The 15,247-nt window shown below is 39.9% G+C and overlaps 1 protein-coding gene across 1 annotated transcript; it reads left to right on the forward strand.

Annotated features, from left to right (window-relative positions):
* Positions 1-11,623: 11,623 nt before the first annotated feature.
* On the forward strand, positions 11,624-15,247 carry LOC100976323 (olfactory receptor 7C2). The gene has a single exon (XM_003813594.4). The coding sequence runs from the start codon at positions 13,016-13,018 to the stop codon at positions 13,976-13,978; it is 963 nt and encodes a 320-aa protein (XP_003813642.3). The 5' UTR covers positions 11,624-13,015; the 3' UTR covers positions 13,979-15,247.

Consider the following 15,247-nt stretch of genomic DNA (forward strand, 5'->3'; position numbering starts at 1 on the left):
TCATCAAATTTAAGCAACTCCTATTATTAAGCTTTCCTCTCTCTCTAATATTCAACAGATTTTCCCCTTGTTTGCCTCCTTTCTCAAAGTTATTCCCAACCTTGGGTCAGAAACAATTTGGAGATTCCCATTTGCCTCATAGGGTGATGAGCTGTACTATTCCTATGGAATAAACTACACTTGGCACTGAGGCCATTTATGTAATTTTATTGGAGAAGAATTTCTGAGGCTATGGTTTCTCACTTTTTGTGTTTGTCATTCATTTCTGTATCACTACTTTAATTGATCTTCCTGATAATGTAGACTTTAACATACTAGGGTATTTTATAGCTGGTTATGGGATTTTTCACTCCCATTAGGATCCTGTTCTCTTCTTGAACTCAGTATTCATGGATTCTACTATATTTACTGGCACTGAGTACTTAGTCAAAAGTTGCTCATCAAATAAATGCTCCAAGCGTAGTCTACACAGAAAGACAAACTGGCATAAATCAATTGGCTTTACATGGACTTAGAGTTACAGATGACGTTAAATATGATAGAGTAACATTTTCAGTTATGTACTAAATTTCTATGGAAGGTTTGTTTTCAATGATGTACATCTACTCATTGAAGTGTGGAAGCTTGTTGTTCATGTGTAATGAGGTTTGTTGATCTGAGTGAAAGATTTGGTGTCATGGTCTATATTATTTTATTGTATCATCTTGCTGTTTCTACTTGAAAATTCTAGTGTTACCTACAAATATGACTACTTACATTGTCCAAACAATATTTCCCCCTTTAACAAATGTAATCATAACACAAAATACAGATGATTGAACAATATGTGTGTTTACTTGATCATCAATTCCTTTACATCTTTTATAATCTAAATTCTTTTCAGTCCTCATGATCAAAGATTATTCTGTTTATATCTGGATATTTATATCTTTCCTGAAAGTTGGAAAGTTTTCAGTTATTTTTTTGGTAAGCTTTCTGTCTCTTTGTTTATTCCTTCTCTTTCTTGATTCCTGTTAATTCAAATATTTACCCTCCTTATGCTGCCCTATAGAATCCCATAAGTTTTCTTCACTCCTTTTTATTTTGTTTTTCTCCTCTGAGTGTATGTTTTCTAATAATCTGTCTTCAAGTTCATAGATTATTTCTTCTGCTTTATCAATCCTGCTGTTGACACTGTAGATTGCATTTTTCATTTCATTCATTGTATTTTTCATCTTGAGAATTTCTAGAGTTTTTTGATAATTTCAATCTCTCCGTTAAATTTCAAATTTTGTTCATTTATTGTCTTTCTGATTTTGTTGAATTGTTTCTCTGTATTTTCTTAAAGTTTGCTGCACTTCCTTAAAACAATTATTTTTGAATTCTTTGTCAGAAAGTTCATATATCTCCATTTCTTTCTTTTTATTTAAAATATATAAATAAATATATAATTGTTTTTTAAAAAATTAAAAATCACAATACAACAATAAAAATAATACAAATTTTTAAATAAAGTATAACAACTATTTACAGAGCATTTACACTGTGTTCAGTATTATAAGTACTCTAGAAATGATTTAAAGTATACAGGAGAATGTGCATAGCTGATATGCAAATACTATGCCATTTTATATAAGGGACTTCAGCATCAGTGGATTTTGTTATATGCAGGGTGTCCTGAAACCAATCCCCTGCAGATAATAAGGAATGACTTACTATAAAGAAGAAAAGTGAGAGGTTCGCCCAGGAATAAAGCACTGACCAGATGAATGTTGCATCACTTGAACACATGAGCATTGTAAACCCTATAGTAGGTCTTCCCATCTGGTGAGAAAGATCTCATCTTGTTGATTATTCCTTCAGGCAGAAAATTGTCACTCAGAGGGGATGCTGTGTCTCACTATTCTTATTTTCTGGAACTGTTTTAATGGTATTTTATTTGGGCTTTAAAAATCAGTCCTAGCCATGCATAGTGGCTCATGCCTATAATGTCAGCATTTTGGGAGGTTGAGGCAGGAGGATCACTTGAGCCCAGGTTGTTCCCAGACCAAAGCAAGAGTCAGGCTGCTTATTCTCATGGCCCATTAATGAGATGCAGATGAACTAGGGAGGAAAAGAGTTTTTATTTCTGTAACTGGTTACAGGGAGAAGGCCTGGAAATTATCACCGGATCAACTCAAAAATTACAAAGTTTTCCAGAGTTTATATACCTTCTAAGCTATATGTCTATGTGTAAGTGTGCATTCATCTAAAGACATAAGTGATTAACTTCTTTTAATCTGTAACTAAGATCTGAGTCCTGAAGACCTTCCTCTGGAGCCTCAGTAAATTCACTTAATCTAAATGGGTCCAGGTGCTGGGGTGATTACCCTTATCTTGTCTCCCGATAGATCATGGAGGTTTAGGGAGTTCCTTCAGACCCCCAGTAAACTTGTTTGTGGAGGCCTGGGGAGTTTCTTCAGACCCCCAATAAAACTTGTTTAATCCTAAATGGGTCCTGTTAAGAATTCCTTCATTATCTTCTCACGTTTCAGGGCCCAGGAAAGGCCTAGGCAAAGCTCTGGGTAGCCTTTTTTTTTTTACATTCCAGCCTTTGTATAAAGGCACTGGCCCTATCAGTTTTTAATATTTAACTTAACCACTCAGTCAGTGCTGAAACAGTTGTTAGAGAGGTCTGCTTTAGTAGGACCTAGCCTGCTACAAGGTGTTTGAGACCAGCCTGGCCAACATAGCAAGACCCCATCTCTAACGAAAAAAAAAATGAAAAAAAAAATTGGTCCTTTGTGAATTGTTAAAGATGGTCTATATTCTCTGGAATGGAATAACAAGGAGCATCCAATGGACTTGTTCTGAACCTGTAAAAGTGTAGATACCTGCAGGGTCCTGCCTGGACAGCCAGGCAAACCACCTCTCATCTTCTCTTCGCATACCTGGAACTTTCTCTATATTGCACCTTCAAAAGTAAGAATAGAACTTGTGGCAAAGTCATTGGAGTGGTTTTGTTCAGAGTTGTGTGTGGTCCCTGTCCACAACTCCAAGTTAAGTTGCTCAGGACTCAAAGGTCTTTTTAAAAAACAAACAAACAAAAAACCCTGCCTGCTCGTGCGCAAAGAAACTCCATCTAAAATGTTGAGGCCAGGCGCGGTGGCTCTCACCTGTAATCCCAGCACTCTGGGGGGCTGAGGCCAGTGGATCGCTTGACGTCAGGAGTTTGAGACCAGCCTGGCCAACGTGGCAAAACCCCGTCTCTACTAAAAATACAAAAATTAGCCTGGCATGGTGGTGGGTGCCTGTAGTCCTAGCTACTCAGGAGGCTGAGGCAGGAGAATTGCTTGAACCCGGGAGGCGGAGGTTGCAGTGAGCCGGGATTGTGCCACTGCACTCCAGCCTGAGCGACAGAGCAAGACTCTGTCTCAAAAATAAATAAATAAAAATAAAAAAAAATGTTGAGGAAACCATCATTGGGGAGGACAATAAACAATGGAAGCCACACCAGGCAGAAAAGAGTATCATAAGCAAAGAGCCCCAGAGGAAGGGATTCCCATACCTGGTATCCAAGATGCTCCCAAGAATACAAAACTAGCAGAAAAACATGTTTCTATTTTGGCTCCCTCACTCATGGGAATGAAATTGCTTAGAGAATAGAGTTAGAACGGAGTGATTAATTTAATGGGCATTCATGAGAATTCAACCTCTAAGTCCGATAGTAAATATGCCCCTTACACCTGTTACTTGCTGCTCGAATGTTCCAGGAAGCAGGGAGTTCGACTTTCAGAGGACTTATGCCCAAGGCCACATCTCCGTCCATCCCTGAAGCTGAGTTGAACCTCCATCACCCAGGGAAGAAAGGACCTAGGGAACTAGAGGCTCAGCAATGCCCTGGAGCATCTGAGGTGGGGAACAGGTATGGAGGCAGGCAGAGCTCTCAAAGGAAGAACTTTGGCGGTGCAAATGGGGACAGTGTGGTGAGGACAGTCCATTCACTTAAAGCATCCTGCACAATGAATTCCTGTGTCTCTCTTAGCTCTTCCTCTTAGCTCCCTCTCAGGTGTCTTCCTCTGTCTTCCAGGACCAAATTCTGAGGCTCTTTCACCTTCCTAATAAAATTTGAGCTGTTAGCTTCTAGTATCTCTCAAAAGTTTCTTACCCAGCCATCTTAGCTATTTTTCTGGAGCCATTTAAAGTGCTTCCAAGAAATAAAATAAGAAAAACAAAAAAGAAAAAGAAAAAATAATAAAAATGCTTCCATTCTCCTGTATCAAAGATGCTCCTGTGTTGTTTACCCATAATATCTTACTCAGTAACTCATTCATTCATTCATTCATTCACTCAAGAAACATTCCCTGAGATTTCATAGTTAGCACTTGCAAGCCCATTGCATACATCTTCTGACATTAGTTTACTTAATATTTCTGTGTCTCGGTCTCCATATCTGTAAAATGAGTATAATAGTCATATCTATTTCATGGGGTTAAGATGAGAATTAAATTAGAGCTACCCTATGATCCACTAATCTCACTGCTGGGTATATATTCAAAAGAAAGGAAATCCATATATCATTTTTGTTTTTGGTTGTTGGTTTTTTGGTTTTGAGTTTTTGGTTTTTTGAGACGGAGTTTTGCTCTGTCACCCCAGCTGGAGTGAAGTGGCGTGATCTCAGCTCACTGCAGCCCCCACCTCCCAGGTTCAAGTGATTCTCTTGCCTCAGCCTCCTGAGTAGCTGGGATTGCAGGCACCCGCCACCACACCCAGCTGATATTTGTATTTTTAGTAGAGATGGGCTTTCTCCATGTTGGCCAGGCTGGTCTTGAACTACTGACCTCAGGTGATCCACCCACCTCGTCCTCCCAAAGTGCTGAGATTACAGGCGTGAGCCACCATGCCCAGCCTGGAAATCTGTATATTGAAGAAATATCTGTACTTCCATGTTTATTGCAGCGCTATTCACAATATCCGAGATATGGAATTAACCTAAGTGTTCATCACTAGATGAATGGATAAAGGAAATGTGGTACCTAAACGAAGGAATACTATTCAGAATGAAATCCTGCCAGTTGCTGCAACAGGGATGAGACTGGGGGTCATTATGCTAAGTGAAATAAGCCAGGCACAGAAAGACAAATATTGCATATTCTCACTCATATGTGAGAGCTAAAACATGTTGATCTCATGGAGGTAGAATGTAGAATGATAGTTATCAGAGAGTGGGAAGGGTGTGGGGTGATGAGGTGAGGTTGACTCATGGGCATAAAAATACAGTTAGAAGGAATACTTTCTAGTGTTTGACAGCACAGTAGGGGACTATAGTTAACAATAATTTATTGTATATTTCAAAATAGCAAGAAGAGATTTGAAATGTTCCCAAGACAAATAAATGATAAATGTTTGAGGTGATGATATGCTAATTACTCTGCTGTGATCATTATATATTGTATGCATATATCAAAATAGCCCATGTACCCATAAGTATATACAATTATTATGTATCATTTTTAAAAATAACTATAATAAATATTTTTAATTAAAATGAGGATTAAATTGGCCGGGCGCGGTGGCTCACGCCTGTAATCCCATCACTTTGGGAGGCCGAGGCAGGCGGATCACGAGTTCCGGAGATCGCGACCATCCTGGCTAACACGGTGAAACCCTGTCTCTACTAAAAATACACAGAAAATTAGCCGGGCGTGGTGGTGGGCACCTGTAGTCCCAGCTACACAGGAGGCTGAGGCAGGAGAATGGCATGAACCCGGGAGGAGGAGCTTACGGTGAGCCGAGATTGGGCCACTGCACTCCAGCCTGGGCAACAAAGCGAGACTCCATCTCAAAAAAAAAAAAAAAAAAAAAAAAGGATTAAATTAAAGATCATGCATAATTTTTTAATAGTCTCCAAGATCTAGTGAACACCTACTCATGTTAATTATTATTAGTGCATTACTATAAACACATTTTCATTCATTAAATCAAAAAAATTGTGATGATGGTCAAATGAACTAAGACATATAAAATATATGACAAGTGCTTGACATGCAAAGGTCCTTAATAGATTTTAGCTATTATTACTTTTATTTGTTGAGTATTTACAAGTTTCCAGTCCCTGTTCCAGGAATTTTATATTCTTGGATTTTTTTTAAATTTCTTTTTAACTTTTAAGTTCAAGGGTACATATGCAGTTTTGTTACATAGGTAAATGTGTGCCATGAGGGTTTGTTGTACAGATTATTTCATCACCCAGGTGTTAAGCCTAGCACCCATTAGTTATTCTTCCTGATCCACTCTCTCCTCCCCCACTCCACCCTCCAATAGGCCCCAGTGCGTGTTGTTTCCCTCTATGTGTCCATGTGTTCTCATCATTTAGCTCCCACTTATAAGTGAGAACATGTGATATTTGGTTTTCTGTTCCTGTGTTAGTTTGCTGAGGATAATGGCCCCCAGCTCCATCCATGTCCCTGCAAAGGACATGATCTTGTTTTTTGCTATGGCTGCCTAGTATTCCATGGTGTATATGTGCCACATTTTCTTTATCCAGTCTATCATTGATGGGTATTTAGGTTGATTCCATGTCTTTGCTATTGTGAATAGTGTTGCAATGAACACACTCGTGCATGTGTCTTTATAAAACAAGGATTTATATTCCTTTGGGTATATACCCAGTAATGGGATTGCTGGACCAAATGGTATTTCTATCTTTAAATCTTTGAGGAATAACCACACCGACTTCCACAGTGGTTGAACTGATTTACACTCCCTTCAACAGTGTATAAGCTGTTCCCTTTTCTCCACAACCTCACCAGCATCTGTGCTTGTTAATGTTTGAAATGATGGAGATGTATTTTTAAGAGATTCAACTGTACATATGAATGTTACTTTTATTTTTCCTTGGACTCACTTTTTTGTTAATTTTTATTTTTGAATAATTTGGATTTACAGAGTAGTTACAAAGAGAGTACAGAGTTCCCATAATTCCCTTACCTATTCCTATGGGAACTAGGTAAAAGCAATGGTTAAAAAACATTCTGAATGTCCCTCTGAATGCCACCTTAGAATGGCTACTGCTTTTTACAGATTTGTTTTGTTTCAGCTGCCTTACTAAAATCATGCTCAGTTAAAATAAGTTTTCAGGCTGGGTGTGGTGGCTCACGCCTGTAATACCAGCACTTTGGGAGGCTGAGGTGGGCGGATCACAAGGTCAGGAGTTCAAGACCAGCCTGATCAACATAGTGAAACCCCATCCCTACTAAAAATACAAAAATTAGCTGGGCGTGTTGGCGTGCACCTGTAATCTCAGCTACTCAGGAGGCTGAGGCAGGAGAATCACTTGAACCCAGGAGGTGGAGGTTGCAGTGAGCCGAGATCATGCCACTGCACTCCAGCCTGGGAGAAGAGCAAGGCTCTGTCTCAAAAAGAGAAAAAAAGAAAAAAAAAAGAATAAGTTTTCAGCTACCAATCCATCATCCACAGCCAATCCATCATCCAAAGCCAATCCATCATCCACAGCCAATCCATCATTCACAGCCAATCCATCATCTGAAAACAAAGTTATGTTGCCTTTTTAATATAGGTCTCATTTCTTTTTCTCCTTGTATTGCATTGGTTGAAACTTCCAGGGCACTGACAAATAATTACTAATAATAAACATACTTTTCCTTTTTAATTCTTAAAGGAGAATTCTCCTGTTGTTCCTGCCACACAGCCTCACCAGGGCATTTTTGGAAGTAAGTTCTGTTTATTTAATTCCTTCCTTAGTTATTGATCTGTTTTCCTCCATCCCGAATCAACTTTGGGCACTTATGTTTTTCCAGAAATAAATTCATTTCTTGGGGATTTTCGCATTTTTAACATGGCGTTATAAATGACATTATCTTGCAAAGTTGAGTGTTTCCTTATCTCTGTGTTCATTTTTTTCTCATTCTTGGTTTTAGGCCTTTCTGCTCTTTCTGCCTCTTTGTACCCCTTTTGTTACACTTCTAATTTTTTCTATTTGTTTGTGGTTGCCAAAGAATTAGCTCTGGAATTTATTTTTCAGTTCCAGAATATTTCTTCTTTTTAGTTCATTAATTCTGCTTTGATCTTTATTAGCTACTCCTTTCTGTTTTAACAGAATGTTAAATATTTTCTGATAATTTTTAACAAAATCAAATTTTACAATATTGATTTTGTAACACTTGTATTGACAATATCTTCAAATTTTTAAGTTTTTATTTCTTGAGGATAGGCTACACATGTATTCATTTGCAATTTTCAAACAATATGCTAAAAAAGGAATCTAAAAATCAAAATTAATGTTAACAGTCAAAGATGATCCCTCTTCATACTTTGGGGTATGTTGTTATGGATCTTTTTTTTCTTTTGGTGCCAATATGTGTATAGTTTAAGAGATCCATAGGCTGAGTTCATTTCTCTAGCTCAGGAAAGGAGACCAAATGTCTTTTCATAGCAGTATCTGAAATGTTTTCTTTCCACATGATGGAATTTTTTTTTTTCCCCCTAGATGGAGTCTCACTCTGTCGCCAGGCTAGACTGGAGTACAGTGGCGCGATCTCGGCTCACTGCAACCTCCGCCTCCTGTGTTCAAGCGATTCTCTCTCAGCCTTCCGAGTAGCTGGGAGTAGCTGGGATTACAGGCACGTGCAACCATGCCCAGCTAATTTTTGTATTTTCAGTAGAGACAGAGTTTCACCATGTTGGCCAGGATGGTCTCGATCTCTTGACCTCGTGATTGCCCGCCTTGGCCTCCCAAAGTGCTAGGATTACAGGCATGAGCCACCGCCCCCAACCGAAATTTTGCATTTTTACTCTTCTTTCATACAGACGTTTTAATTCCCTTAGTGAAAGGGGTATGTTATTGTTAATTTTACTTTTTTAGATTAACAGTAAAAATAAAACATTTTCTCAAACATTTATTATCCTTTTACAGTTCATTGTATGAACCTTTAATATTCTATTTATTTTCCCCATCAATGCATTAATATTTCAATGATTTATAATTGTCTTTATAAAGATATTAACTTTTGTCAGTTAAATAGATTTTTTTTTGCATTCTAACTTTCTGCAAGGCACATTTTCTCATTCAGAATTTTTCAATTTATGGTTCCAGTTGCTGATCTCTTTTTGTATCAAAGGTGAATTATTCAGAAAGAATTTGTACTTTCAAAGATTATATCTATCCATATATAAATTTATAAAATCTATATGTTTATCTATGTTTTCTTCAGATAGCTTATGTAGTCTCTTGTCTGTTTGAAATGTATTTGGGACTACAGAGATGGGATTTGACATCATTTTTTCTAAATAATTAATCATTAAACACTTATTTATACCTTTAAAAAACACTATTTAAAATAACTAAAGGAGGCCAGGGAAGATGGCTCACAGCTGTAATCCCAGCACTTTGGGAGGCTGAGGTGGGTGGATCACCTGAGATCAGAAGTTCAAGACCAGCCTGACCAACATGGTGAAACCCCGTCTCTACTAAAAATACAAAATTAGCCAGGAATGGTGGCACATGCCTATAATCCCAGCTACTTGGGAGGCTGAGGCAGGAGAATCGCTTGAACCCGGGAGGCGGAGGTTGCAGTGAGCCAAGATGGTGCCATTGCACTTCAGCCTAGGCAACAAGAGTGAAACTTCATCTTAAAAAAAAAAAAAAAAACAACCAAAAAACCACAAAACAAACAAACAAAAAACTAAAGGATTATAATTGGATTGCTTGTAACACAAAGGATAAATGTTTGAGAGGATGCATGCCCCATTCTCCATGATGTGATTCTTATGCATTGCATGCCTGTATCAAAACATCTCATGTACCCCATAAATACATACACCTATTATGTACCCACAAAAATTAATAATAAGTTTTAAAAAGAGAAATAATAAATAAGACCTAGTATTTGCTAGCACAACAGGGTGAGTACAGTCAAAATCAATTTAATTGCACATTTTAAAATAACAAAAAGAATATAATTTGATTGTTTGCAACACAGAGGATAAATGCTTGAGGGAATGGATACTGCATTTTCCATGATGTGATTACCATACGCATTCCATGCCTGAATCAAAATATGTCATGTAACTCATAGAGATATACACTTACCCATACAACTTAAAAATAAAAAAATAAAAAAAATTTTTAAACACACTCAAGTATCCAGAAATAAAAAATGCAAGTTAACGTGATAAAAATTACACATTCTAAATCACAGTGAACATCATATTAAATTACAAAACTCTAAGGTTATTCTATTTAAAAAAGAAGAAGAAAAAGAAGATTGCCAACTCCTACCATAAATTTTAAAAGGATTCTAAAATTTCAAACCAATGCAATAAGACCTAAAAGAGAAATAGGTGTTATTAATTAGTATTATTTGGAGAAAATAGATGAATTTTAGAGAAAAACATGAAACTAAGAAGAAAACCCAGAAAAAGAATATGGCACCTCTTCAATACAAAATATCAAATGACTTCCTAATATAATACCAATAGCAGAGATGTTATGTGGGGGGGTATTACTTTAAAATATTAAGAAATTAACATAATCTATATGTGTATTTTTAACACGTGAACAAAAATGTCTATCCAAAAAAGGATTAAAATATGCAGAGGAACATTTCTGCTACTGGAATGAGAATTTGAACATAATAAAGATGTCAATTTCTCTCCAAATTAATTGATAACTTTAATGTAATCTCCAATAAAATTCCAATGGTATTTTTCTTGCAACATGGCTAGAGGATTCTAAAGCTCATCTGGGAGGATAAACTGGCACATCAGAAATAAAATTATGAAAGAAACAATACTAAGCAAATTTCTCAACTCAATGTTTAAGTATATTTTGAAGATAGACAATTAAAAATATGGAACAAAAGATTTGATACCCTGCTTGCTGTCATGGCACAGATGACCATTTAAAATTATCTATTTATAAGACTGTGAACAAGAAAATGTCTTAATGTTTTTGTTGTTGTTGTTGTTGTTGTTTTTTGAGACAGAGTCTCGCTCTGTTGCCCAGGCTGGAGTGCAGTGGCATGATCTCGGCTCACTGCAACCTCCGCCTCCTGGGTTCAAGCAATTCTTCTGCCTCAGCCTCCCTAGTAGCTGGGACTACAGGTGTGTGCCACCACGCCCAGCTAATTTTTGTATTTTTATTAGAGACAGAGTTTCAACATGTTGGCCAGGCTTATCTCGAACTCCTGACCTCGTGATCCGCCCACCTTGGCCTCCGAAAGTGCTGGGATTACAGGCGTGAGCCACCGCGCCCGGCCGGAAATGTCTTAATTAAAAAAAAAAAAAAAAACTGAGAAAGGCCATTTACAGATTATCCTAAGAGAAGAAAATATAAAATTATAATTAATCAAAAACTTTCTTTGTCTTTAAGAAAACTTAGAAAGTAAGTAAATGTCCAACATGGGCAAGTTTTAAAGAGCCATTTCCGTATGGCAGAATATTTTGATCTGATGGAATCAGATGATGGAAAATGGGGATAAAATTTAATTCTATATCTAGAAACTCTAGGGCTTTTCTATTTCAAAGTTCCATTTTTGTTGAGTTTAGGTAGGGAGATTGATAATATAAATGAAATGTAAACAATGATGATTAAAAACAGTGGTTATTATTTTTTAGCAGAAGGGGCATCCAAGATCCAGAGGATTTAACATGTAGACATTACAACTGGGCACAGTGGCTTGCACCTGTAGTCCCAGCTACTTGGGAGGCTGAGGCAGGAGGATCACTTGAGCCCAGAAGTTCGAGACTGCAGTGAGCTAGGATGGCGCCACTGCACTCCAGCCTGGGCAACAGAGCAAGACCTTGTCTCTAAAACAAAATGAAAAATAAATTACAGGAATGCAGCACAATAGAAGAAAAAGCCTTCTGAGGATTGACAATCTGCCTAGAATTAGGGAATTCTCATTGCCTGATTTCCTAATCCCCATGCCTTAGGCAGAAAGGGCAAGAGCAGCCACCAGGGATGCTGCGGTGGGAAGGATTGCTTAGGGATACAGGCAAGCGCTGAAGCAATAGTCCTCAAACTTGAGTGTGCATCAGAATTCCCTAGAGGGCTTATTAAAACCCAGAATGCAGGCCGGGCACGGTGGCTTATGCCTGTAATGCCAGCACTTTGGGAGGCTGAGGCGGGCGGATCATCTGAGGTCAGGAGTTTGAGACCAGTCTGGCCAACATGGAGAAACCCTGTCTCTCCTAAAAATACAAAAAAAAAAAAAAAAAAAAAAAAAAAATTACCTCAGCGTGGTGGTGTGCGCCTGTAGTGCCAGCTACTCAGGAGGCTGAGGCATGAGAATTGCTTGAATCTGGGAGCCAGAGGTTGCAGTGAGCTGAGATTGCACCATTGCACTCCAGCCTGGGCAACAGGGTGAGACTCTGTCTCAAAAAAAATAAATTAATTAATAAAAATTAAAAGGCCAGGCGTGGTGGCTCATGCCTGTAATCCCAGCACTTTGGGAGGCCGACGCAGGAGGATCACGAGGTCAGGAGTTCGAGACCAGCCTGACCAACATGGTGAAACCCTGTCTCTACTAAAACTACAAAAATTAGCTGGGTGTGGTGGTACATGCCTGTAATCCCAGCTACTCTGGAGGCTGAGGCAGGAGAATCACTTGAACCCGGGAGGCGGAGGTTGCAGTGAGCCAAGATTGTGCCACTGCACTCTAGCCTGGGCGAAAGAGCGAGACTCCATCTCAAACAAAAACTAACACCAGAATGCTGGCTCCATACCCAGAGTATCAGATTCAGTTGGTCAGGTGGGCATGATAAGGCACATGTCTAATGAGTTCCCAGGTGATGCTGATGCGGCTGTTCAAGGAACCACAGTTTGAGGACCAATGATGTAGAGATGTCTTCTCCAGGTAGCAATGGTAACTGTAACTTGTCGGCAAAGAAATCCAATAATTAGCCAAAATGCATGATTTCTTGAGTTCCCTGGGTTTGAATAAAGGATATTGCAGTCATTCTGGGGAATGCTTATTTGGAGTAAATTTTGTGTGGCTGGTTTTTTTTCCTCCTTCTCAGGAAACCCAGCGGCCCCATGGAAAGAGGAAACCAAACAGAAGTTGGAAACTTTCTCCTCCTGGGATTCGCAGAGGACTCTGACATGCAGCTTCTCCTCCGTGGGCTGTTCCTCTCCATGTACCTGGTTACCATCATCGGAAACCTGCTCATCATCCTGACCATCAGCTCAGACTCCCACCTCCACACCCCCATGTACTTCTTCCTCTCCAACCTGTCCTTTGCTGACATCTGTTTCACATCCACGACTGTCCCAAAGATGCTGGTGAATATCCAAACACAAAGCAAAATGATCACTTTTGCAGGCTGCCTCACTCAGATGTTTTTTTTCATTGCATTTGGATGCCTGGACAATTTGCTCCTGACCATGATGGCCTATGACCGCTTCGTGGCCATCTGTTACCCCCTGCACTACATGGTCATCATGAACCCCCAGCTCTGTGGACTGCTGGTTCTGGGGTCCTGGTGCATCAGTGTCATGGGTTCCTTGCTTGAGACCTTGACCATTTTGAGGCTGTCCTTCTGCACAAATATGGAAATTCCGCACTTTTTTTGTGATCCTTCCGAAGTCCTGAAGCTGGCCTGTTCTGACACCTTCATCAATAACATCGTGATGTATTTTGTGACCATTGTCCTGGGTGTTTTTCCTCTCTGTGGAATCCTATTCTCTTATTCTCAGATTTTCTCCTCTGTCCTAAGAGTATCATCTGCCAGAGGCCAGCACAAAGCCTTTTCCACCTGTGGTTCCCACCTCTCAGTGGTCAGCTTGTTCTATGGCACTGGCCTTGGGGTCTATCTCAGTTCTGCAGTTACACCACCTTCTAGGACAAGTCTGGCAGCCTCGGTGATGTACACCATGGTCACCCCCATGCTGAACCCCTTCATCTACAGCCTGAGGAACAGGGACATGAAGGGGTCACTGGGGAAACTCCTCCTCAGGGCAACGTCTCTCAAAGAGGGGACCATTGCTATGCTCTCATGAATTGCAGTGAACACAATACTGAGGCCAGACTGGCCTCTTTCAGCCAATATTTCAACTTCTGTTTTTATGCATTTTTTTGAGACGGAGTCTTGCTCTGTCGCCCAGGCTGGAGTGCAATGGCGTGATCTCGGCTCACTGCAACCTCCGCCTCCCAGGTTCAAGCAATTCTCCTGCCTCAGCCTCCTTAGCAGCTGGGATTACAGGCATGCGCCACAATGCCCGGCCAATTTTTTGTATTTTTAGTAGAGATGGGGTGTCACCATGTTAGTCAGGCTGGTCTCGAACTCCTGACCTCATGATCTACCTGCCTCTGCCTCCCAAAGTGCTGGGATTACAGGCATGAGCCACCGTGCCCAGCCACTTTTTTTTTTTTTTTTTCAAGAAGGAGTCTCACTCTGTCACCCAGGCTGCAGTGCAATGGTGCGATCTCGGCTCACTGCAACTGCCGCCTCCCGGGTTCAAGTGGTTCTCCTGCCTCAGCCTCCGGAGTAGCTGGGATTACAGGCACCCACCACCATGCCTGGCTAGTTTTTGTATTTTTAGTAGAGATGGGGTTTCGCCATGTTAGTCAGGCTGGTCTCGAACTCCTGACCTCATGATCCACCTGCCTCTGCCTCCCAAAGTGCTGGGATTACAGGCAATGAGCCACCGCACCCTGCCTTCTTTTATACATATTAAAGCATCTCTTCCCTTGCATCTTCCTTTGGAACGTTTCCTGCCCTTGCTACTGCTAATAAAGTTATATAGGATCACCCTTTTTGACTTTCTAACCAGTAATCTTAACTTTGTATGAATACAACCTGGTGTTTTCTCTGTTATCTTTAGTAATGATTTGGATTTTGTTTTTTGTTTTTGTTTTTTGTTTTGTTTTTTGTTTTTGTTTTTGAGATAGTCTCCCTCTGTCGCCCTGGCTGGAGTGCAGTGGCGCCATCTCGGCTCACTGCAACCTCCACCTCCCGGGTTGAAGCAATTCCCCTGCCTCAGCCTTCTGAGTAGCTGGAACTACAGGCATGCACCACCACGTCCGGCTAATTTTTGTATTTTTAACAGAGACAGAGTTTCACCATGTTGTCTAGGCTGTTCTCGAACTTCTGACCTCAAGTGATCTGCCTGCCTCAGCCTCCCAAAGTGCTGGGATTACAGGCATGAGCCACTATGCCCGGCCTGATTTGAGTTAAAAATATATGTATCAAATCTTACATGTTAAATATATACCCTCAGAAGCAATGAGATATGTCCCTATTTTGGACTTGTTGCCCTGGAAACTCA

Source organism: Pan paniscus, chromosome 20 (genome assembly GCF_029289425.2).
Source record: "Pan paniscus chromosome 20, NHGRI_mPanPan1-v2.0_pri, whole genome shotgun sequence".
In the NCBI taxonomy this organism is placed as follows: Eukaryota; Metazoa; Chordata; class Mammalia; order Primates; family Hominidae; genus Pan; species Pan paniscus.